A 25,763-nucleotide genomic window follows, 5' to 3' on the forward strand; every position below is an offset into this window, starting at 1 on the left:
GCAGGAGTCCAGAGTCCAGGAGAATCCCCAGATTGTACACAGGGTCTGTTTGGGGCAGTGCAACCCCATCCAGCACCAGAGACAGTATCATTCTAGAATCAGAGAGCTCCAAAACCCAAAGCTATAAATTCATCCTAGGATTCTGTTGAAGCTTGTTGTTTCCCATCTAGACCCTCACAGCCTCCAGACACCAAGCTAGGATGTCCACAGCATCATTTAATTCACCAGGGCAGATGATACCTCACCCCATGGTGACAGGTGAGCTCACCCAGCAGTCTCATGTATGTTAAATAGGAGAGGAATTACCCCTAAGCACTAAATTATAAAACTGTTGAAAGTATACTTACAATTTCTGTTTTACTAGTCTTTTCTGTAGAAAATTGGGATAAAAATTAAGAGAATACAGAACAGAAAAAGAGGACTTAGCAAAGAAGCCCATATTTATTAATATAGGTATTTATTTCAAATTTGGAGATTTTAAATTTAGAACAATAAAATTGAGGTTATCAAAGTTTACAGACTTAAAAATATGCAGTGTTTAGCAAGTCAATGTAGTCAGAATGTTTTGACAAAAGAATATTTCGTTTTTATTACACATTCTTGGGTAACCTTTTTAGGACAAAAGCAATTGAATCTATTTTATTATCTCTGTTTAACAGTTACTCTATTCTAGCGATAATAGTTTATTAGCTGTCACTACATTTTAGTAGCCTTTTCTTTTCTCTGAGATCATCCGAGATCCAGCAATAGCAAAGTGGAGTTGAATCAACTCCACCCAAGAGGAAAAGCGGGATAACTGACAGCAATGGAAATTCTCCCGTAGGTGGGCTTCCGCCGAGATGTCCTTCTAATGAACTTCTCTGACGCGTCTGTTTCAGCACCATATATCTTGGACAGCTCCCTGCCAGCCCGGCTCCAGCTTAAAGCTACTTTCAGCTTAAGAAATCGCCGGACTGATTCGTCAGGAAAAGTCAAGCTGAACCCCTGCTTTTCTGTGACCCTCCCTTCCCTAAATCTTTAGCTTCAGTTCATTTGCAAGCACCAGTAGCCTCAAGAGGGTGGCCTGCTTCCCAGGCAGCCATGGCAGAGCGAAGAGAGCAGCAGCCGGAGAAGAAAGAGGAAGACCTCCCCGATTACTTCGCGGCACTCGGCGCCGGGAGCCCCAAGCCCAGGCAGAAATACGGAGGCATGTTTTGCAACGTAGAGGGCGCCTTTGAAAACAAAACCCTGAACTTTGCTTCCTTCAGTTGTGAGAAAAGAAACGAGAGTCGGAAGCTTAACCGAGAAGACTCCAGCCAGCAGTCCAGCGAATCGGAACAGCAGATTGAAACCAGCAATGGGACAACTTCAGTGCCAGAGCCGTGTCCGCCTTCACCTGGGATTAGGGAGCAGCTGCCTACCGGTGGCCGTCAGGTAAGGGAGAAGACCGGGGGGGGGGGGAGGATAGTCGTCACGGGAAGAAATGATCGTTTTTGAATTTCCCATTAACTTCATATGCCACTCCCCATGCCCCTCTTTTTCAGAAATGTATTTAAGGGCAGAACATTTGAAACGTGTCTGTAAATGTAGAAAAAAAAACCGGTCCCGTCGTTAAACCAAGGTTGCAATTTGCGTCAGGTGTGCGTCTGTCCGCGAAGTAGAGCGCCGCCAGAGGCTAGAGAAAGCAGGTCTTTCCCCTATTGAACAGCCACAATAGGTCAGCTCCACTTCTTAAATCAGAGTTCCGTTTTAAATCAAAAGCTCTATCTTTTCCTTTTATTCTACCATTGCAGGCGGGGAGCAGCCTTAAAAAATAGGGCAGAGGCGACGCGGTGATTGATTTTGCAGCCACTATTACCTCTTTAAAGGGCTGGGGCAGGTTTCACCAGGGTTCACTACGTGTGTGGCTTTCCTCTCGCCCCTGGTGGTGGGACTTTGGGGCTGTCACCTGCAGCTACGCAGAAAAAGCAGAAATAAGATTCAGTCACGTGCTAGTTTTGCAAGGCAAATAGGAGAGGAGCGAATTTTGACTTCTTAACCTTTCTAAAGCAGAACTTGCATCTGAATCAACCGGTATGCTCTTATCCCCTCCCCCACCTCTCTCCGCTCAGACATCCAATCACTGTGGTTTCAGTGTTTGAAACTCAATGGGCGCTGGCGGCCGATTGGTTGATTTTACCGTGAATCCGAGGCTGCTCAGGGATGGGTGGGGAATACTAAATCGTATTAAACCTAGAGAGATTTATTTCTAGCCGATAAGCATACGGCTGCAGTGTAAGGTGGCGTTTATAAAGTTGCGGATTGAGTCGTCGCATTTATTCCCACTAAAACCGGTACTGCCGCTGAGTTTGTTTTCTTGCAGACGTTTCATTACCCAAACTAGGTAACACCATCAGTTACCGATAGCTGATAGTTTTAAACGGGAAGAGAATAGGCGCAATACGCGCACCCCTTCGACTTTAGCAATGCGTTTAACTGGCCTTCTGAATTAGCATGTCTGGCTTTGTGCAGTCCGCCCAGCCTTCAATTAATCAAACCGGTTACGTTCATCAAAGTCTCTAAGCCGTCACCAGCACAAATAACCAAGCTTAACACTACCCAAGCGAAATAGACCAGGCAAGAACACCTATTTTATCTGAAGCATTCTATAAAGATAAACTGTGGCGAGAAACAAAAATGACATTTTTTTCGCTTTTCAATGGCTACTTGAATGCAAAGAAAATTCGGCCGAAGGTGGAAAAGGGCTGAGTAAGGGGAGCAAAGAAACCATTCTGTCATCCTGATTTATAGCAGTTAATAAAGGACGGGCCACATGATACAGTGAAGAGGAGGAGGAAATAGAGCATTCTCACTTAGGATTTCGAGAACAAGGGGTTTAAAACCAACCAATATTCCTTTATACAAATACAAATTCTACGAGGTTGCCTATATTCATTATGGGATCAGTATTCATGGACAAAGATCCACTCGATCAGAACCATAAATAGGTATCCTATCTCTGCGTGTATACGCGGACATTTGGGAGAGGATGAGTGTTGTCCATCGGTGGAGGGGGGATTAGAGAAAATGACATTCCCCAAAACTAGATGGCCGCTATTCCACCGAAATTGAAATGAATGCATTCCCCTATAGGAGCGGAATCTTCTCTCTAGCTAGAATAGACTCTCCTGGGTAAACCTAATCACCAATCAGATCGATACTGGAATAGTACCTGGGGAACAACTGAAAAGAAGCCAGCCTGGCTTGACAACAAAGAACACGTGTCCGGGAAAAAGGCGACCTTCCCAGATTATCGCAGGAGATTGTTGCTAATGCTCAGGAAGAGAAAATGGGGACTCGGCTAATTAATTGCTTATTTTAAGTAAGTATTGTCTTAAAAGATGCATTCCTAGTCAGTTAGGCAAACGCATCTCATGAAATAAAGCGGGAGATCGCTTTCCATAAGCATGCGTGAGCACTAAAAGGAGATCAAAGAAATACAGCTTCCAAGGAAAAGGTCGACTTTCAGGACAAGGTCTGAAATAGGGCGGCGGGGAAGGGAGCATCCCGTCCCAAAAGCGCTGCTCTCCCATGCCTAAGCAAGCCGGAGACCCCATTCCACCCCCCTCCCCAAGGCCCCGTGCCACCCAGGGCCTTCCCGCCGCTAGCTCAGCACTTGCAGCGTCTCGGCCACGTGTTCTTTGTTGTCAAGCCAGGGCGGCCCAGAACCTTTGTTGGGCAGGGAAGGGGCCGCGTCTGCGCGCAGCCTGCCCGGGAGCGAGGCCCCAAGCGGAGCTGCCTGCCGGTCTGGGGCTGGGGAGGAGGGCGGGGCTGTCTGCTGTTTAGCGGAGGCGCGAAGGCGGAATGCTAATCAGGCAGCTGCTCCGTGAGGCTGAGGGCCGGCAGAGCAGAGGGAGACACCGCGTCGCCGCTCGCGCGCTCGCCCTCCCCCTCTTCCCCCCTCCCCCCCTTGCCAGAACAATCCGCCAGCCAGGGAGGCGCGCGCGCAAACGCGCCGCTCCCCGCGCCCGCCGCTTCGCCTCCTCTCGCCTCCAGTGAAAGGCCGCTTTGCGTTCGTTGCCCTCTTTCCCACGCTGTAGGCGCGGCCTGCGGGGAAGATGTCCTACCAAGGCAAGAAGAACACCCCTCGGATCACGGTGAGGGCGCCTCGGGCATTTCCTCGCCGCTTTTCTCTGCTGGGCGAGGAGGGGGGGAGGAGGTCGGCGTCGATCGGTTCCGCCGACCTTGGGCGGCCGTCCCTGGCGGGGATGGGAGAAAAGCTCCCGAAGTCTGAGAGGGGCTTCTTTGGCTTCCGGGAGACCCCCCCCCGAGGGCGCCAGGCGGGGCTCCGGGGACCAGGCCTCGTTCTGCCGCCCGAGGACCCGGGAGGGGACGGCGCGGGTGGTTTGGTTTCGCGGCGCAGAGCAGAGGATTGCTCGCGCCGAGGGAGCGGGAAGTGGAAGAGAGCGGAGGGGAGAACGAGGATCCCGCCCCGGGGCGAGCGGGGAGCGCTTGCCCGGCCACCCACCTGGGATCCCGGGGTCCCAGAGGCCTGGGGTGCCGCCTTTGGTTGTTCCGCGGCGAGCGCTACCGACAACTCTTGGAAGCGGGTCGGCCGAGCTTGCTGGAGAGGCTGCTCGGCCGCGACTGGATCAGACGGCAGAGTCGTCTGGCGGATTCCTCGGAGGAGCCCAGCGGGCTGTAGGGCCAGTAAAAGAGGAGTGAAGGCGAGTCCCAGGATCACTTTGCAAAACCAGAGGTTCTGTCTTCCGAGCTTTCGGATTGGAGCCTCCGCTGTAGGTGCTGAGCTGGCGGTGGAGGAGGAGGCGGGAAGGCCCTGGGTGCCGCGGGACCTTGGGGGATCCCCGGCTTGCTCAGGTATGGAAGAGCACCTGCGTTTGGGACGGGATATTCCTCCTCTTCTCCCCCCCCCCGCCGCCGCCGCCCTCTTTCAGGTCTGAATTTCAGATCTCGTCCTGAAAGTCGACCTTTTTCCTTGGAAGCTTTTATCCGCTTGGTTTTGGTCGGATTGCTTAAACGTCCGTTTATGGAAAGCGGCCTCCCGCTTTATTTCAGGAGATGTGTTTGCCCAACTGTCTAGAAATGTATCTTTTTAAGACAACAAAAGGTGTCGCCCACGGCTGCCGCATGAGTCGGAAAGCTCGGAAGAGAAACCCTCTGCCCTGGTAAGCGACCCAGATTGGATGCTGCCGGTGAAAGATCTTCAGATTGTTGGGTACCAAACCTCGAAGGAAGGAGGGGTGGTATTCTTTCAAAACGTTCCCCCCCCCCTAGAAATTCTTGTCACTGTTTCCAGTCTTTGAGGGGGGGTTCCTTGTCAGTCTTTTAAACCCCGCTGCAGCTGCCACACACACACACACACACACACACACACACACACACACACATACATATACACACACATACACACACATACACACTTTTAGAACCATTGCAGACTTCTGAAAGCTTTAAGGGTTACAAAGGGAAGATAAAGAAGACTTTTTAAGATATGCAAATCAATGCAAGTTATTAAGTTGACATTCTGAACAGATAAGTGTTACAGTGTGTTGATGCATCTCCTTTAAAACTCTCAAATTTCTTCACTGAACAAGATGGGTAGAGTTGAGTGTTGAAGTCACCCTATCTAAACTGAGAATATGGAAACAATGGGAAGGTGTGACAAAATGCTTTTTATGGGGGAGGATAGGAGTTATGTTTGTCTAATGAAACTACGACATTTGGAATCTTAATTTGCTGTTTTGTTGGGTGTCATTCCCTCTGTAATCCTGAACTTTAGAAGGACTCAAATCATGTTATGAGCTTCAGTTGGAGAGTCTTCAAAATCAGTTTTGCTGATTATAAGATGACTCTCTGGGTTGAATCAGTTATTTCAGACTCTTCTTATTTGTCTAGATATCTATATTGTACTGGATCTTTCTATAGTACAGGGTAGTGTAATCCTATCTGTAATTGAGTTGAATGTAGATTTATAAGTAAATATGCACTGAGTTGTCATGCTCGGTTAGCACAAAAGAGTCCAGGTGTAACATTAGGGTATTGTGTCAGAAGGAATCACTGTTTCAGTGGCTATTATCAGGGATTCAATTTTAGTACATCCTATATTTTTTCTGGCTCCATTCTTTATCAGTGGGAGGAGCAAAAAATAATCACTTGTACCACTACATCTGCATACTTATATTTATGGAACACAGTTATATAATGCTTATGGTTACCTTAATATTAATAGTTTGTATATATTTTCCCCCTCAGGCTGAAGTCATCTTCCAAGTTTAGGAGTGATCTTAATTAAACTTGGTGTAGTTACTTCTGAGGCCACATATAAAAGAACCTGATATTAATAGTATTATTCAATATACTTTCAATTCTTTCCCTATATTTTGCTAAAAGCTGCTAATTTGTGGGCCACTGCTGGCTTTTAAAAGATGTTTGGGAAAGGATGTGCCCAAATTCAATACACTAAATTATGTTTGAATTGAATGAAAATGCAGAGTTATTAATAGACCTCCTCCTGGAGTAACATGTAATCTACCAATCAGGATTTACAGGATTCTGAATGGAAAACAGTGAATCCATGTCAATGTTAGAACCGTTCTCAAAGTTTCTTGGCTTATTCCTTTGGAAGCCAAAGAGGGTTTGGTAAGGGATAATCAGCTCCCAACACCTCACCCTCATTACATTCATTGGTCTTTTCTGGATGAACCTAACCATCATTTTGGATCCTGGCCAATATATTTGATTATATTCTAATGCCATTTAAGGTTTATAGAGATGAGATTTAAGCATGCATTATCATAATTTATTTATGCATTATCAATTTATTCTTGGCTGATGAACAATTGTTCTTCTAATGGCCTTATAACTTTATAAACTCTTAAAATGCCTAAATGGAAGAAAGAGGTTACACGTTCTGCATGCCCTCTCCATCTGATGTTAAATAACATGGCTAAATCTCTCTGCATTGATTCTTTTCTTTGATAATATTCCACTGTTCCTCTTCAGCAAAAATATGCTTTAAGGGTATAAGAGATTTTTCATGAGTAAGCATTTGACTAAAGCAGACATGTCAAACTTGCGACCTCACGTTATGTATTGGAGCTTTTTCCCCATTGCCAGCAATGGGGTGGGTGTGGTTTCCTTGTGATGCATCTGGCAGTTTGACATACTGGACTAAAGGGTGTCTTGATCCCAACTGATGTTGGGGTTCTTTGTTTAGCACTGTATGAGCCAGACCAAACCAACTCTGGAAAACTGATTTGAAAAGAAGCTAGGGCACAGGTCGGCAACCTGCGGCTCCGGAGCCGCATGCGGCTCTTTGAGCCTTCCCCTGTGGCTCCCAGCCTCCTCTGCCATTTGCAGACAGAGACAGAGACAGAGAGAGGCACTTGCGCTTCCCTTGCCCCCCCCCCCTCTCTCTCTCTCTCTCTCTCTCTCTCTCTCTCTCTGTGTGTGTGTGTGTGTAAAAGAGAGGACTCACTGTATTCTCCGGGCGTGGCTCCTCCCTTTGCTGCGTCTGCAGGAGAGAGCTAGCTAGCCCAGCTATGCTGACTCAGGAATTCTGAGAATTGAAGTCCATGAGTCATAAAAGAGCCGAGGTTGTCTACCTCTGAGTTTGTTGGAGAACAGCTTGAAGCCAGCTTGCAGGTGAGCAGAAGATGGGAGAGGGGGGGAGAAAGAGAGGGAAGGAGAGAGAGAAAGAGGAAAGAGAGAAAGAGAGTGGGGGAAGAGGACTGGCAGACCAAGGGCAGAGAGGGAGAGAGAGGGAGGGAGAGACACAGAGAGATCCTTTTGATATCTAAAATTAAGATAACACTGCATATATCCTTTTTTACCTTTATGATATATATGCATGTATGTATGTAGGTCTTTGGTTATTCGGGTTTTCTCCTGCGTAAAATTGGAAGTGTCTTGGCGACGTTTCGACGAAGTCCCATTCGTCATCTTCAGGCTGGTGTTTTCAGCTTCGTGCTTTGAGGAGCAATGTGTGGTCTTAGCTGTTTCTTCCTTTTAACTGCCAGTGGGGGTATGAATTGATTGGGTGGGAGCTTGGCTGTGTTTTGATTGGGTGTAGGTGTGTTCTGATTGGTTAAGAGCTTGGCTGTGCTCTGATTGGCTGGGGGGTTGGCTGTGCTCTGATTGGTTGGGGGAGTGTTCTGTTTGGGTGGGGGCTTTGTTGTGCTCAGGTTAGTCTGAGTTGCAGGGGGATTTAAGATGGTGGGCTGCCTTGCTATTTTTTGGCTTCGCGTTCGTGGTCGTGCCTCATCTTCATGGTGGGTGTCATTTGCTTCATGTATGGATTGGAGGGGTTTAAAGTTGCTAATGATGCAGCTGTGGTCTGGCTTCTGGTTTGTGGTCTTTGGGTTTGCTTTTTGCGTGGATGTGGTGGTGACCTCCTGTGTGGTTTTTGTAAGTGTGGGTCTGGTGTCATTTTTTGTGTTAGGGAGTCGTTTGTCAATAAGGGCGGGTTTCCAAATGGCTGGTAGTGTGTGTGTGTGTGTGTGTGTGTGTATCTTTGATTATTCGGGTTTTCTCCCACGTAAAATTGGAAGTGTCTTGGCGACGTTTTGACGAAGTCTCATTCGTCATCTTCAGGCTGGTGCTTTCGGCTTCGTGCTTCTAGGAGCAATGTGTGATTGTAGCTGTTTCCTCCTTTTAACTGGAGGAAACAGCTACAATCACACATTGCTCCTAGAAGCACGAAGCCGAAAATACCAGCCTGAAGATGACGAATGAGACTTCGTCGAAACGTCGCCAAGACACTTCCAATTTTACGTGGGAGAAAACCCGAATAACCAAAGAAATACACACACACACACACACACACACACACATGTATGTATGTATGTATATACATGTATGTGTGTATATATGTATGTGTGTGTGTGTATGTGTGTGTATATATATATATATATATATATATATATATATATATATATATATATATAATTATTATTAAGAATATTAAAAACAAAACAGTGATTCCTGGGTAGACTCATATCAAACAATAAAATATACGAACACCAGGAAGTTATAAAACTATAAAAAGTTTTAATAAAACCAGAATAAAACCAAGCTTTCGCTGGCATCTGCCAGCATCATCAGGGTGGTCTCCAGTCGATGGGAGAAGCTATTTATAAGTGTGGCGTTCTTTGCACCCGGCTTCTTGACCTCGTCATGGGTCCCAGCCAATCCACCTGCGTTTTGATCGTAGTTTCTGTGTTACAAGCTGTAACACAGCGACACCGCAATGGCCAGATTTTATGGCCTTCCTAAGGTCCATAAGGAGGGGGTCCCCCTTGCCCGATTGTGGCATTTAGGGACACTCCGACCTCAGGCCTTGCCAAATGGCTGAGTAATCGCATCAACCATTTGGTTGAGGGTGGTTCCACTACTGTCAAATCTGCTGAGGATTTCCTTGACAGGATCAGGTCTTTGAGGATAGAGGATGATGAGGTGATGATATCTTTTGATGTCGTCTCCCTCTTCACCTCTATCCCACAAGATCTGGCCATCAAGATGATAAAAGACCTTCTCGAGAAAAAAGGTTTAGGTCACCAGCAGGACCACCTTCGGCCTCAGGACCTCATAAATCTATTAGAAGTATGTTTAAAAACATACTTCACATTCCAGGGCACTACCTTTGAGCAGGTTAAGGGCACCCCCATGGGGTCACCAATATCCAGCATCATAGCAGAGGCAGTGCTGCAGCAATTGGAGCACGTAGCGATGACCCAGTGTTGTCCTAAATTCTGGGCTCGCTACGTAGACGATACATTTGTCATCATCAAGAGGAGCAAAAAGGCTGGCTTTGTGGGCATACTCAATTCGGTGTGCGTGGATTTGCAGTTTACGGAAGAGGAAGAGCACCAGGGTGAGTTGGCATTTCTCGATGTCCTGGTCCACTGCCAACCTAATGGAACCCTGAAGACCAGGGTCTACCGCAAGTCCACGCATACAGATAGAATTCTACACTACGATAGCAACCATCCAGTGGCCCACAAGGCCAGCTGTATTAGAACACTCTTCAAGAGAGTAGGCTCCCACTGCAGCACTGCCAAGGCTAGGACGGAAGAAAAGAAGCATCTTTTTAAGGTGTGCAGGCACAATGGTTACCCTATGAAGTTCATCAGGCGCCATGGACTATCATCCAGACCCTCCCTCCCCATCAGGTCCCATACAGAAGAACATACATCACAGAGACTTCGTATCACTCTCCCGTATATCAACACCATCTCAGAAGCCATGGCTAGGATATTGGCACCCTATGATGTGAGGGTGGCACATAACCCCAACCAGACCCTGCGATCTAAGGTGATGAGATTGAAAGATCCACTCCCCACCATAGAGAAGTCCAATGTCATTTACAGGATCAACTGTGAAGGTTGCTCTGCTAACTACGTGGGGGAGACCTCCAAACGTGTCAAAACTAGAATTCACGAGCATAAGTTGGTGGTAAGGAGAGGCGACCAGTATTCCCAAATCGGGGCGCATATGCTAGAATCTGGGCATAGGTTCGATTTCAGCAACGTGCAGGTGATGGCCAGTGACAGCACGAAGGGGGGCCGGCTCCTTAAAGAGGCGTGGCTCTCTAACGAAGAAGACATGTGGACCTATGCCCAGCACATGTAATATTAAGAGCATGGGCAATGCGTGACCGTCCCTCCGGAGAAAAACAATGTAACATTACGTGCCTTCGGCAAAGAGGGTTGACGGAGGAGACGGGCCTTGGAAACACCCAGACAGGGAATAACCAGCAGCAGAGTAACTCTCCACCTGCTGAAACATATCCCCCTCCCTCATGGATACAGGAGTGGATTGACAACCAAGAGCCAAGTGCCGATGAATTGAGGGTCTCCCCGGGAACAGCGAGGAGTTTGACAAAAAAGCGATCTGGTATAGATTTTGGGTTATTAAACAATCATGATTCGAAGGATTGGAGTGCCACGTGTAATTCCACCAGCGATCCTGCAACTAACTTTATTAATGACATTTCCCATTTGAATTGTTATTGCCTTGGGAACGCAGGAGAACAACGGGGAGATGAGAAGCCTGTTCGCTATAATCTTAGAGCTTCCACACGCTCCTACAGACATTTGAGAGGTACGACTCCCCGTAGGAATGCACAAGGAGATGCAAGTCATGACTGTAAGGATTCCGCCCCTCTCCTTTTAAGGAAGATTGCATACCCCCAAGTAATGAGTGAACACACGAATAACAGTGAAGGGACAGCCCCCTTGGAAAAAGGGGTCAGCAATCAATTTGTGGGTGCCACGAATTCTGGAGAGGGTGTTAAAATCACCCCCATTGAAGAGAAAATAGAAAGGGGAGTTAATAAAGTGATACGAAGGATCGGGAAACAGGATGATGTAAAGACAATGGAATCATGGGCTACAGAGACAAACAATGAGGGTATAGTTTTGAAAGAGGATCGTAATCAGAGAAACAGGGGGAGGAGAAGAGAAATAGAGAGTACCAAGAAGGAGGATGAGGTGAATAAACAACATAAACACAGACAGTGCACATCTAATTACGTGGAATTAAGGAGTCCCCCCGACTTACAGTTATGCAAAGAAGGGAGGAAGAGCTGCCGTACCAGCACAAGTAAGGAAAGTGAGGGAATTACAGCTTGCAACACAGAAACTACGATCAAAACGCAGGTGGATTGGCTGGGACCCATGATGAGGTCAAGAAGCCGGGCGCAAAGAACGCCACACTTATAAATAGCTTCTCCCATCGACTGGAGACTACCCTGATGATGCTGGCAGATGCCAGCTAAAACTTTTTATAGTTTTATAACTTCCTGGTGTTCGTATATTTTATTGTTTAATATATATATATATATATATATATATATATATATATATATATATATATATATGTATGTTTTCTGAGGTTTTCGCGGGTATTTGTATAGAGGGAAGGAGCTCAGGGTAGTTCTTACAGTGCAACTGAACTCCTGTAGGCCTCATTTTAACCAGGATGAAAGGAAAGCATCCAAGCCTTCCAAATCTAGCATTTCAGATGTGTCAGACCAGGCATGTCAAACACATGCAGCCCATGCAGGCCATGGCCACCCCGGCTTCACAAGGGCAAAAATATCCCAATACTTCACGATATGGCCCGTGAAGCAATCAGGCCTGACACCCCTGTGTTAGACCATGGGTGTCCAACCATTCGGCTGATGTGGGCAGCAATGAGTGAAGAGAAATTATTTTGAGCCTCATATAAAATATATAATGCAATTAATGTATATATATAAAACAAACTTCCTTTTAGTTTTTATATTTTTATTACATTCTTGTGTTGCATTACTTGTTGTCCAGGGCCACATGCAGCCCATGGACCACAGGATTGGTGCACCTATGTTAGACCTCATCATCTATGATTAGGTTAGACTCGCAGGGGTAGGCAACCTTGGCTCTTTTATGACTCGTGGACTTCAGCTCCCAGAATTTCTGGGAATTGAAGTCCACGAGTCATAAAAGAGCCAAGGTTGCCTACCCCCTGGGTTAGAGGCAAAGGAAGCTTTAAGACTATTATACCTTGAAGAAAATGCAAGTACTTATTATTTACCTTCCACACTTACATTTTTGGGTGAGCCTGCATTTAGGGATCTAAGCCCCATATGACTATAAGACTGAATATGACTAGCTTATATCATCTCAGTTTAATAAAGAAGACAGCATTGACTGATTATGTCCAATTAAGTCAGTGTCAACTCTTAGTCATCATAGTTTTTTTTCTGAGACAAAGGCAAACATACATGAATCTTTAGAAGTATCTTTACAATAAAATATCAGTCACAAGACAATTTTAGCCATACATTTCTGGGTGTGATAAAAATGGAGTTTTGTTAAAATAAAAAGTTTTTTGTATTGTTTTCTTCCTTGCTTAATGATTAGTATTGTTTTGTTTTACTTAACAATATTCTATTTCTTTGATGGAAGTGATGTTCTTTTAGAGATTAGGATTGCCTATGTCTATCTGTTTATCAATTCATATCTTGGTTGATAAGTAAAGGTTACAGAAGCTTCACAAATTGTCAGCAATCTTCTGTCCCAAGCTGTTATTACTGAAAAGATCCTGGAATTTCCATGTGCTCATTGAACAGAGAACACAGAAAGTATGGCATTTTAACATTTTTGTATCTAAGAAAGAACATCAGATGAAAGAAAAAAAAGTAGCCATTTTAGTGAGGGAAAGGGAAAGAAAAAAAGTACCCCCTTTTGGCCCCTTTTTGTAGCTATGTCACAGCCTGCATTGGTCTGAGTCTCATTGTGTTGGACACAGCATTTGAAGTGGTAGGGAAGCCTGGAGAGAGAAGAAACAAAGGCTTTCTATGAGGAAACAATCAACCCTCCTTATTTCCAAGGCTTTCCATTTGTATTAAGAGTTGCCTGTCCTCCATCATACCGTAAAATAAAAATGTTATTGACCAGCTTGATGGGACAATCCTTAAAATTCATAAATGAACATTTTTTCAAATTATAACTGGCCAAATCACAATGACAAGGGTGCACAAATTGGTTTTAAATGTTTTATTTAAACGCATGTTTCAACATTTGAAGATTGTATCTGTATTGCAATCTATGCTCTACACGCATCGGTTTCTGATTGTATATCTAAGGTGGCCTTTGAATGAAATACTGTAGTTATCTTAGAAATGTTTTGTTTGTTTACTTAAATTAGACTGACCGGTTGCTCATCAAAGGAGGAAAGATTGTCAATGATGATCAATCATTTTATGCAGATATCTTTGTGGAAGATGGTTTGATTAAGTAAGTTGGTGATTTGATTACATATTTTTGCTTTAAAAAGTTGTATAATACACAACAAACAGTTGCATGCTTTAAGTCTGTGTTGATATTTTTATATGAAAATAATACATGCAGAACTATTGTCTATAATAGCCTTCCCGAACCATTACTCCCATTGGTCCAACTGGCAGGAATCCTAAGAGTTAATAGTCCAGATACATTTGGAAGTCATCAGGTTGAAGAAAGCTAGTAGATATTTGCATATGGGGAACTCTAGATCAAAATTAATTTTAAGGTATTTTATTTTGAATAAATTAGTTTATAGTTTAGATTACAACTATATTTCACTTGAACATGAAACAGTATGTTTACAGTTTATCTGAATAGAGTGATTTGACCTGATGTTCCACATTCCCCACTATTTTCTACCATATCTATATGTAAACTAAAGTTTAGAAGAGCAACATATTGACCTCAAAAGAAACATACAGTATCTATACCTTTGATGGAAATGTATTTTCAAGGTGGCACTTTTTCACTTTCTCTATGTAGAGCTGTATAATTGTGAATGTGAGACGTTTCTATGTTAAAAATGTCTCTTAATCATAAAAAAAGATAACTAAACGCAACACTGAATATCAGAAGTATAATTTACTGAATTAAACCTCATTTTTTCATTGCATTTAGTGGAACAAGTCATTATTAGCTTGTTCCATCAATTTCAGCACATTTCAGTTATGCTAAATATAGCAACTGAATATCTTTGAAGGCTTGCTTCCCTTGAATGAAATTATTAAAGTGTAGGTTTTAATATCATTTTCAGGCAAATTGGAGAAAACCTGATAGTTCCTGGAGGTGTGAAAACAATTGATGCTTATGGCCAGTTAGTTATGCCAGGTGGAATAGATGTCCACACTAGATTACAGATGCCTTTGATGGGAATGACCTCTGCTGATGACTTTTACCAAGGCACAAAAGCAGCTCTTGCAGGAGGAACCACCATGATACGTATGTAGTCATTTTGTCTTGTACTTGTCCTGCTCTAGATGGAACAATTACACAGTAGCAAATTTGCAACTGGTTTAGTGATGGGGCTGTAATTCATACAACCAACAAGACAGCTACACTTAGCAGTCATATAAAACTTGCACAAGAAATGTAGGAAAGGTGAGGTAGAGTGACTCAGAGCTGGGCAGCATACAAGTTTAATAAATTGTTATTGTATCAGAGTCAAGCTGCAATGTTGGTGGTGCCAATGGATTGAAACAGATTTTAGAAGTCTACAGCTAGAGGTTCACAATGTCTAGTCCAGAGTTGTAGCCATAAAAGATAGAGGGCAGGTTTAGAAAGGAAGCCAACAACATGTAGGTTTGGGAAAAATTGCGTACGGCAATGACATAAAGCAAAATTTGTCCTGTCAATCCCAGAATTCAGACACCACAGATTGGTTCAAGTCATCAATCCTGGAATCTGAGAACAAAGCAAGGAGTCGGGAATACAAGTCTGGTGTTGGAAGGCTGCTTCTGGTGAAAAGCAACCAAGCTATTCCGATGTAGCCCCAGCAGCATCTTAGGGGGAAACTCCTTGGTTCCTAAGTAGTAGAGCAGATCAATTTCATTCTGTCCTTCAAAACTACCAGTGTGTTCTAAGGCTAGGCAACCTGCCAAGTTCTGCATCTGTCGTCACCTGCTCTTGCTCATTGTCTCCTTGATCAGCCCTAGCCTTTAAGGCTGGCCATTCATCTATTCAGAGCAGACCGTAATAGAATTGTATACAACCCTTTGTTTAAAAAAAAAAATGAAAGGAAACTTGGAAACCAAAGAGCTGTTTCCCCTTCATGTCAAATTAGGAAGCTGCAACTTAATGTGTTTTAGGTTATTCAGATATGTTGAATAAAACATGTTATGTGATCTGAGGGAAAACCACAACAGAGTAACTTTTTGACCTTCCTACAGCAATCACTGGGGTAAAGGTTTTGCCCATGCAGCAAAGTGGCTACTAAAACCATGAAACACATTTCATTATATTGCCCATTTCACTTTTAAGTAAATTTCCCAGTCATTCTGACCAGCTTTACTTATACTTTTAACTTGCAAATAATATTGACCCTGTTATTCAAAGTATAACTAGTGTTATATGCAAAATGCACAGTCAAATAATAGGCTCAGATAATTTCATAATTTTCGTTTATCCATATATCTGTAACCTGTTTTATATTAGTGAGTTTTATATGTTTCAATTTCTGATCCCAGTAAAGATTTTCCTTCTCTTCTAAGTTGAGCAAATTCAGATAAAGTTCAACACTCAATAATAAAAGGGGTATAATGCCCTTACACTGCACACTGAAGCATTTATATCACCACATACCTATAGATTACCTATACAGGTAGTCCTCGACTTACGACTAAAATTGAGCCCAACATTTGTTAAAGTGGGTTTTGCCCCATTTTATGAATTTTTCTTTGGCACAGTTATTAGGTGAATCCCTGAAGTTGTTACGATAGTAACACAGTTGTTAAGTGAAATGGGCTTCCCCCGTTGATTTTGCTTGTTAGAAGGTGATCACATGACCCGGGACACTGCAACCGTCATAAATATGAGTCAGTTGCCAAGCATCTGAATTTTGATCACATGACCATGGGGATGGTACAACGGTCATAAATGTGAAAAACTATCATGTCACTTTTTTCAAACCCATTGTAACCTCGAATGGTCACTAAATGAACTGTTGTAGAATTAAACACTCATATTGTTTAATTGTTGTAGAATTAAAACATTCATAGTCTCGTGTCACTCTAATTCTTGAGATACCGCTGCAGTTTTGTTTTTGCTAAAAGTTGCAAACAGCTTCTGATGCCCTCGTATAATCAACACATTTAGATTATTCTGAATATAGTTATACATATTTCAAAGTTTTGGCAATGCTTTGTTCTTTAAAATGAAAAGCATTCATTAGATTCTGGGCAATTAAGTCCTTTTAATGTCAATTAACAAAAATTATTTGTTTCTCAAGTTGATCACGTATTCCCTGAATCTGGAACAAACCTCCTGATAGCCTATGATCAGTGGAAGGAAAGTGCTGATAGTAAAGCCTGCTGTGACTATTCTCTGCACATTGACATCACACGTTGGCATGAGAGTATAAAAGAAGAGCTGGAAGCTCTTGTCAAAGACAAAGGTAAGAAAGGAAACTAAGTTTTGCATGAACAACTACGTGTACAGTAACTATGGCCCTTGTAACTTTCTACCTGCAAATATTATCTCAAGCAAAATAGACAGGATATGCTCACTGTGATATGTGGTAAGGGGAGTTGTCCTCTTAAGCCACATCTGGAGAACATCAAATTGAGGAAGGCTCTCCAAACAAGTGGTGCTTCTGTCGCTCAATTTCCTTCCTATGTGTTGGATTTGATTCTAATAATACAGGATTGTAAATATCTCAAAATAATTTTATTCTGTTATGGTATAATTCTACATTTACATTCCTGAATCCGTTGGAGCTTACTTCCAAGTAAGTTGTATGGGATTGCTGCTTTAGAGAATTATATTTCCATTGAGTAGATAGACCGTACTTAGAAACTTCCCCTGAGTTCTAAAGCCCTGCTGGTTGTGAAATGTCCAGACAGAAATAAAATGCAGCAGGATCCATAGGTGTTCACGTGTATTTATTTTGTCAATGTTCATGGAGGAAAAGGAAGCTTCCGATCCAACACTGCACACACTAATGATGATGATATGATAATGATGATGATGGAAGAGACCTTGGAGGTCATCTAGTCTAACCTCCCCCCCTGCTCAGGCAGGAAACCCTATATCATTTTGGACAAATGGTGTCCAATCTCTTAAAAACTTCCAGTGTTGGAGCATTCACGGCTTCTGGAGGCAGGTTGTTCCACTGATTAATTGTTCTAACTATCAGGAAGTTTCTCCTTAGTTCTAGGTTGCTTCTCTCCTTGATTAGTTTCCATCCGTTGCTTCTTGTCCTGCCTTCAGGCGCCTTGGAGAACAGCTTGACTCCCTCTTCTTTGTGGCAACCCCTGAGATATTGGAACACTGCTATCATGTCCCCCCTCGTCCTTCTCTTCATTTTGTTCACTGCCCCCTGCTCTACCGTAGTTTGAGGGCCCTGCAAGCTTGGAATTCCTGATCTCAGAAAGAAGTGGGTAGTTTGTATCAGATTTTCCCCTCTGAGATTGAAGAAAGGCATCTGATATATTTTGGGGTGTTTTAAACTTTATCAGAGTACCACCAGATTGCAACCTAAATGCTTATTTATTATAACATTGGTTGATATTTTTTTTAAAAAAAATAGCCATTTTTTCTAAGTAAAATTTCAGAAAACATGACTTGATGCATAAGTGGTTATGTTGCTGCTGGAATGCTCAAGGCCAGTTCTGAAGAGGGGTGAAGGTATCTGCTTTGGCTGATTTCGGAGGACAACTTTGGCTATCATTTAACACAGATTATCTAAAGGACTAAAAAAATAACAGATTTCCTTAGAAGCTTTTCTGATGAGCACCTTCTAGGGAAAACCCAAATACACCATTTTCCTTGTTACTACTGGTGGAATGATTGCTGTAAGAAAGCTGAAATTATTTACATACATATACACCCTTAAATAAAAATCATTCTATTGTAGCAGTACCAATAATAGTTAAATTGCCAATGTGAATTTTTTTCTAAGTGAACAATTTGATAAATAGAAACATAGTCATGAGCATTGATTCTGTTTCATTGTTTTTTAAATAAAGTCTTATGTTTTTATCATCTCTGAATATAAATAGCCCAACTTTGTAACTTAAAAACTGTTGTTCTTATTTCAGTTGCAATCAGTAACTCACTTTTGTTTTTGTTAAGGTGTGAACTCTTTTCTTGTTTTCATGTCCTATAAAGACAAACTCCAGTGCACTGATGCTCAGGTAATTAAAGATAATAGAAGCACACAATTTTTAATGATAGTATAGAAATGGAAACTATTTCATTTTAGGACTTGTTTTTCTCTCTTTCTTGGCAGATGTATGAAATATTCAGTCTTATTCGCGAAATGGGTGCCATTGCCCAAGTCCATGCAGAAAATGGAGACATCATTGATGAGGTAGGAAAAGTTGCACTCCATGTTAGACCTTTTTAGTTTAAAAAGGAAACAAGACAGTGCAGATACATTCCCCCTTAATTCTAGTGTTCCCTGCAGTTGGTGAGACCTGGCTAATGAGTTCACCCTTTTGAGTTTTTAATTGAAAGCTTCCCACACGTTCAGCTGAATCCCTAAGAAAGTCTGTTGCTTTAGATATTAATATTTGTCTGATAAATACACGCATCACCAAGGTCAACACTCATTAGCATATATTAGCTCTGTAATTATTTCAGTTATCCTTGTTGTACTTTGGAATGTGATAGGGAGTCCCATATTAATATTGCAGATGATATCATTTGTGTTGCTTATTTGCTTATTGTCATGAAACAGAAAAAGCCTATCATGAATAGTGACAATACAGTGAAGGAAAAGAACTCTAAATTATACTGATTAAGCATAACTCCCCCCAATTAATAAAAACAAAAGTTCTATATAGGTATACCAGGTAGTCCTGGACTTAAGACCATTGGTTCAACAACTGTTCAAAGTTACAACAGCCTCAGAAAAGGTGACTTACGACTTTTACTTCCACTTACCACCATTACATCACCCCACTGTCATGTGATCATAGTTTGAGCACTTGGCCACTAGCTTGCATTTACGACTGCTTGCCATGCCTGATGGTCACATGATCATCATCTGTGACCATTTTTGCTGATTTCTAACCAAAAAAAAAAAGCCCATTTGGGACACTGGCTTTGTTTAACAGTTCTGTAATTTACTTAATGGCTGGTTGATTCACTTGACAGCCACTGTAAAAATTGTTGTAACATCAGATCTGACTCCACTTACAATTACAATGACTTACGATGGAAATTCCAATCCCTTTTGTGATCATATGTTGAGGACTATCTGTAAATACCCATATGGAATTGATTCAGTTGTTGGACTTATCATTAAATCTGTTCCCTATAGCAACCTGACATGTCATATTCTCATCTATAAAGGATAAAGACTTTTCCAAACCAGGTAACAAATACATATCCTAGGTCCATTCCTTAAAATCAGAAGAGTAACTTTCCAGTTACCTACAAAAACACCAGTAATAGCATTTATAGACACTTTATAAGAAAACTAGGATTCAGTATCTTTCAGTTTCTGACATTTGACTTTCTCCTTTTACATTCCTCTTTTGTTCCTATTCCCTTCTAAGCCTGAGGTCTCCTATTTGCACATGGTGGCGGAAAAAAGCACAGAGGTTTCAGTGGAATTCCCTTAACAGCTTTATGGCAGCTGATAGTTTGGTTCAGATCTGAAGTTATAGCATGAGCTCTCCTTATCATCAATCATAGGGAGAAGATAATGGCCGTAAGGTATTGCTGACATACTTCTGTGCCATGCCTTGCACACAGATCTCAGTTCTTTGCTGATAGACTACAACTATTTGCAGAACTTTTGCTTATATCAACTATTCTCTGAGTGCACATTTTGCCCCATATTCTGATCGATTGTCATTCCTATATTTTTATATGTGCCTTAAGTCTGTATTCATGTCATTTGAAGAGTAGCCTGAAGTTGCCTCCCTCTGCTATGCCTTTTCCTCTGAAGACCCCATCCTTGCACTATAAAAGGGAAAGTAAGGAAATAAAATCCAATCTGTAGGCTTATAATTTGATTTTCAGTTTTTACATTGTTTACTACCAGCCCTCCGAATACCATACGCTGTGCTGCTTTTGAGGGTAGTTCCAAAAAAACAATTTCCCAAGATCTGCAACTTGGTATTCACCCATTTATTGCCTTTAGACAATGCCATTTTCCTAAGAAAACAAAAGTCAGTATCTTCCCCAGACCACTGGGGAATCACTTAGATCAGTGATTCCCAACCTTGGCAACTTGAAGATGTGTGGACTGCAGCTCCCAGAATTCTGAAAGTTGAAGTCCACACATCTTCAAGATGCCAAGGTTGAGAAACACCGCATTAAACTGAAGACAGAAAGATGGACTAGATAATCCTAAAAAGTATTGCCAAACTTTACATGCTAATAGTCCATCTATTCTTTAAGGCATGACATCATCCTTCATGGGTGAATGTGAAATGCCCATTTTTCCCTCTAGGGCTATTTACAGTTTGACAGTGATTTGGATGGAAGTTTCAGGCCTCACCAAGCACCACATGTCTCTGCTATTCATTAAAGCCGCTCCATGGTTTAAGAGTCTCTGAAGGGATGCCTTAAAGCAGCAGTGTTTCTTATCCAGCTTGTGCGGAAGCAAGAAAAATGGTAGCCTATTTTAATGAACGACAGAAGTGTCACCCCTGTGCAAAGTCCAAAGCATTTCTTTTGAATCATTTGTGACACGTTTGCATCTCTATTCTTCAGCTGCTTCCTGAATTTCAGGGACAGTGTTAGATAAACTAAAGACAAGGAATTCAAAAGTTGCACCCATCACTCTTTGTTCTAGATGGAGATAACCAACTTTGAATCTTAAGAGATTTCATAAATCATGGGAATGTTCAACTAATATATCCCCTAATTACATCAACATTTTTAAAAATAGTATGATTTTGTGCTTAATAATAATAGGGCAATTTGCATGGCAGAATGTTTTTGGCTTATATTAGTATTCTTTCATAAATGAGATCAATATTAAACAAAGATATTAGAAAATCAGTAAATTATCTATAATTAATCAGTTTGAGTATATTGGGATTATTATTTAAGAAGGAGATGTCCAAATAATCTGTTTTCCAAAAGGAAACTGACTAGTGTTTCTCAACCTTGACAAGTTTAAGATGGGTAGATTTCAACTCCCAGAATTCTCCAGCCAATAAAATCTCAGAGCAATACAGATGGATCCATTTCCTTTGTAAGCCATCATGAAGATTTCTCAAAATACTTTGTTGCATATATTTAAAAGCAGAATATAAATTATTTTGTTTTTGTAAATTAGGCATAGTCAGACTTCTGGCTGGGAGTTATAGCAGTTGTAGTCTACTTATCTATAAAGCTTCCAGCTGGATGAGGACATGTTTTAAAAAGTTTACTTTTTACTTGAGATGCAATATCTGCACATCTTACTTATTATTTCTCCTGTATTTATTGATTAATTTAGGAGCAAAAAAGACTCTTGGAATTGGGGATTATTGGTCCAGAGGGTCATGTCCTCAGTCACCCAGAAGAGGTAATATGAACTTGTCTTATATAAATATTTACCATTCCACAAAATTTACTTAATTAGCAAATGCTCACCCACAAATTTGTATAGGTTCATTTGCAAATTTCATAAGTTTCCAAGAAGGCTACAAAGACTCTTGGAATTGGGGATTATTGGTCCAGAGGGTCATGTCCTCAGTCACCCAGAAGAGGTAATATGAACTTGTCTTATATATCCATTTTGTTGGATATCTGTATGAGGATGTTATTTAGACAAGCCCTAACACACCGCAGCAACCCAGAACAACAGAAAAAGGAAATAATCTATACAACATATTCTAACCACATGGACTCAGCATAGCACACAAGCCAATTAAAGACCTTCAAAACATCCTAAGCAGACAAAAAGACCCAACAACCCCAGAAGAATAAACAGGAGTCATCGACACATATAATGTAAGGACTGCCAAAAACCACTCTGTAGGACAAACAGGCAGTAGACTAGTAGAACGCATCCATGATCACCAACTAGCAGTCAGAAGACATGAAAATCCTTTAATTTCACAACATATAGACAGATTTAACCATAGTTTCAATTGAGAAAATGGGACAATCCTAGACCAAGCCAAGTCCAAAAACGACAGGGAATTTCTAGAAGCCTGGGATTCTTTAACCACCAATAGACATTAACATCTATAGAACTATGCAGAAGAGACAATCAACCAGTCAAAAAGGGAACAAAAAGACTGAAGCACTTCTCTCCACCAGCAATCAGCACCCAGATCAGCATAGGTGAACTCCAGGATTAACATCAGACAACAATTAAGTAACCAATAACCTATGAAGAAACTGCCAAAGAAGCCAACATTAAACAGCCCAACCAAATTATCTCTAAGACCACCCCCACCAACACTGATAGGGCAAGCCACCAGAATATAAACTGGCAGCAAACACACTCCTTACTCGCACTCAGGATGTTATCTAGTTTGGGTAATGAAATGGCTGCAACAAAATAAGCAAGCCCAGAGAGCACCAAGGCCCCCTCAACTCAACCCTGAGCTACAAATATTCTCCTTTATTAGTTCACAACTTGTTAAAAAGGAAATGTCCCAAATGGCACTTAAGAAAAATACAGACAGTCCTCAGTTTATGACCGGTCTCTTAGTGACCATTCAAAGTTAGCACAGACCTCCCCAAGGCTACTTAAGACTCGGGTTCAAAGTTACAACTGTCCCTCTCCCCCCCCCCCCGGGTTGCCTAGTTGCATTTTGAGAACATGGCAACCAGCCCACATTTGCAGCCAATAGTAGCTTCCCTCAGTCACATGACTGCAATTTATGATATATATTTTTGTCAGAAATTGGCATTTACTTCCAGTTTTTCTGCAAAATATGCCCATTGTGGACAATGGATTCACTTAAGGACTGCAGCGATTCACTTAATGATTGCTGCAAAATAGGTCCTAAAATCAGGCATGTAACCTGCTTAACGTTAACCAGCATATCTTAACAACTGTAATTCTGGCCAAAATTATGGTTAGAAGTTGAGGATTACTTAATAATGAAAAGAAATCTGATTTAAACTTTTCTGAGTGGTAGTGATCCTAAGCCCGTTTTTTTTTTAAATAGTACTTGTATCTTGTATATGCAAATTTGCACTTCCCATTTTGCATTTTGAAATCATTAATGTGATTCACAATTTCTAAAATCAGAAATCATAACACTAAACTTTCCTATTTTTTTCTGGAACTGCCATTTTCCCATGAGTACAAATTAGAAGAAAAAGACTGGGTTCGAGCGATTCTTCAGATATGCAGGTCTAGATGGAAGAGTCACTTTGAAGAAAGTATCTGACTATTCATGTTTTCCAAGGTTGAAACAGAGGCGGTGTATCGTGCTATTACTATAGCGAAACAAGCCAATTGCCCCTTATATGTCACAAAGGTTATGAGCAAAGGCGCTGCAGATGTCATAGCACAAGCCAAAAGGAAAGGTAAGTACCATTTTGTATTTCCTTTTTGATGAGGATTTGAACCTTATTCCTATAATCGGGTAGTCAACCTTGGCTCTTTTATGACTCGTGGACTTCAACTCCCAGAATTCCTGAGCCATCTGTGCTGGCTCAGGAATTCTGGGAGTTGAAGTCCACGAGTCATAAAAGCCAAGGTTGACTAGCCCTGCTATACATCTTTGTGCTGGACATTGAGAGCCAGTTTGGTCTTTTGGTTAAGGCTCCAGGCTGGAAACCAGGAGACTGTGAGTTTTAGTCTCATCTTAAGCATGAAACCCAGCTGGGTGACTTTGGGCCAGTTAATCCACTCCGAGCTGAAGAAGCTTCTTGGATGAGAAGTGAAATGTCTTCAAAGAAAAACAAGAAAGTCCAGTTGCCTGATGGAAAAGCCTCTTTGGGAGTTTTAATTAATCTTAATTAAAACTAATTATTTTCCAGATGTTTGAAAACCATGGGTAATTTCCTATTATGTTAAGAGTTTTTGAATGGAAAAAGAGAGGATCCAGACTTCTTCCACATTTATAACAGGCGTAATTTTCCGGGAAATTAAGCAAAATTGCTAGCAGTGCATTTTGATTTTTCTTTTAGAACTGAAGTTGAAATTCTTTCATGCGTGCATCTTCATCAGTGGCAGGCCTTTTACATGCTAAGATGTTGTAGGCAAGATACTGTCAAATTGTCACTTTGTCTTTAGTCTCATTCCTATTCCAGAAGCCCTAAGGTCCAGAAATGTCAGCTATTTTTTAAAACACAGGCATACATTCTCTACCTGAAAAGCTCTACACTTTTATGAATAGATTTGCCTCTAGTGATTTGCTAATTTGGTTATTGTCCATTCGAGAAGTTGTCGTTCACTTACAATCGGACTTGACTCTCACAGGATTTTTGTTAGTGTGTGTTCTTTTTTCCTGGCACATGTTTTCAAGGCTTTAGACTGAAATATACATATATATATATATATATATATATATATATATATATATATATATATATATATATATATATATATATATATATATACACACACACATACAGACTCAGCGGGTTTCTTCCATAAATATGCTTCTTTTTTCCATGAAGTATGCAAAGAGGGCAAGAGTTGTGTAAATAAAAAAAAAACAGGAGCAGTCTCTCTTTCCGTCAAATGTCCAGCACTAGTTGAAGACTATCTAGCTGGGAGAGACTTCATCCTGTTTGTCCCCAGGAATGACCAACCACAATTATGTCTTTAGGCACCATTGTATATGGAGAGCCCATTACAGCAAGTCTTGGTACTGATGGCTCACATTACTGGAGTAAGAATTGGGCAAAAGCGGCAGCATTTGTCACATCTCCACCTATCAGTCCAGACCCCACAACTCCTGACTATCTCACTTCACTCTTAGCCTGGTAAGTCGTTTTCTCAATCTGCCAAACAAAAGGGAATTTTAATGGGAAGAAGTAATATAGGGGTTTCAAACATTTTCTAAAATGGAGGAAACATTTGAAATCCTGCCAATTCCATGCCAAATTGTGATCTAGTGAGATTGCTCTGTACCACTTGCCTAGATTCTTCTACCTCAGCTTCATTTTTTTTTCTGGGTAGTTGTGAAGGTATCAAAAGTATTGAACTTCATCTACTTTTCATTTTACTTAAAAAAAAATACTTTGGGGCCTCAAACATTCTGAGAAATAAATAAATGATGTTCAAAGCTGGTGTTTATTGGCAGAATATCAACTTAATCACTTTTTTTTTAACTAAGAAAAATTATTTTGAAAAATATCAGATGGATCAGGAAGCCTCTCCCAAGA

At 41.6% G+C, this 25,763-nt stretch overlaps 1 protein-coding gene across 2 annotated transcripts in view; it reads left to right on the forward strand.

The window, feature by feature from the left end:
• The first annotated feature begins 872 nt into the window (after positions 1–872).
• DPYSL4 (dihydropyrimidinase like 4) overlaps positions 873–25,763 on the forward strand; it is a 35,080-nt gene continuing 10,189 nt past the window's right edge. The window contains exons 1-9 of one of the 2 annotated variants that reach the window (XM_039337433.1): positions 873–1,413; positions 13,669–13,757; positions 14,560–14,744; positions 16,750–16,914; positions 18,594–18,655; positions 18,751–18,831; positions 21,922–21,990; positions 23,834–23,954; positions 25,205–25,361. In XM_039337433.1, the coding sequence (XP_039193367.1) occupies positions 1,081–1,413; positions 13,669–13,757; positions 14,560–14,744; positions 16,750–16,914; positions 18,594–18,655; positions 18,751–18,831; positions 21,922–21,990; positions 23,834–23,954; positions 25,205–25,361 (1,262 nt within the window). In that variant the 5' untranslated portion in view covers positions 873–1,080. Of the gene's footprint in view, positions 1,414–3,940; positions 4,116–13,668; positions 13,758–14,559; positions 14,745–16,749; positions 16,915–18,593; positions 18,656–18,750; positions 18,832–21,921; positions 21,991–23,833; positions 23,955–25,204; positions 25,362–25,763 lie in introns of those variants that run through there. The other variant, XM_039337434.1, reaches the window with a different exon arrangement.

This window comes from Crotalus tigris, unplaced genomic scaffold (assembly GCF_016545835.1).
Source record: "Crotalus tigris isolate CLP2741 ecotype Arizona unplaced genomic scaffold, ASM1654583v1 scf7180000017678.2327064, whole genome shotgun sequence".
Lineage (NCBI taxonomy): Eukaryota > Metazoa > Chordata > Lepidosauria > Squamata > Viperidae > Crotalus > Crotalus tigris.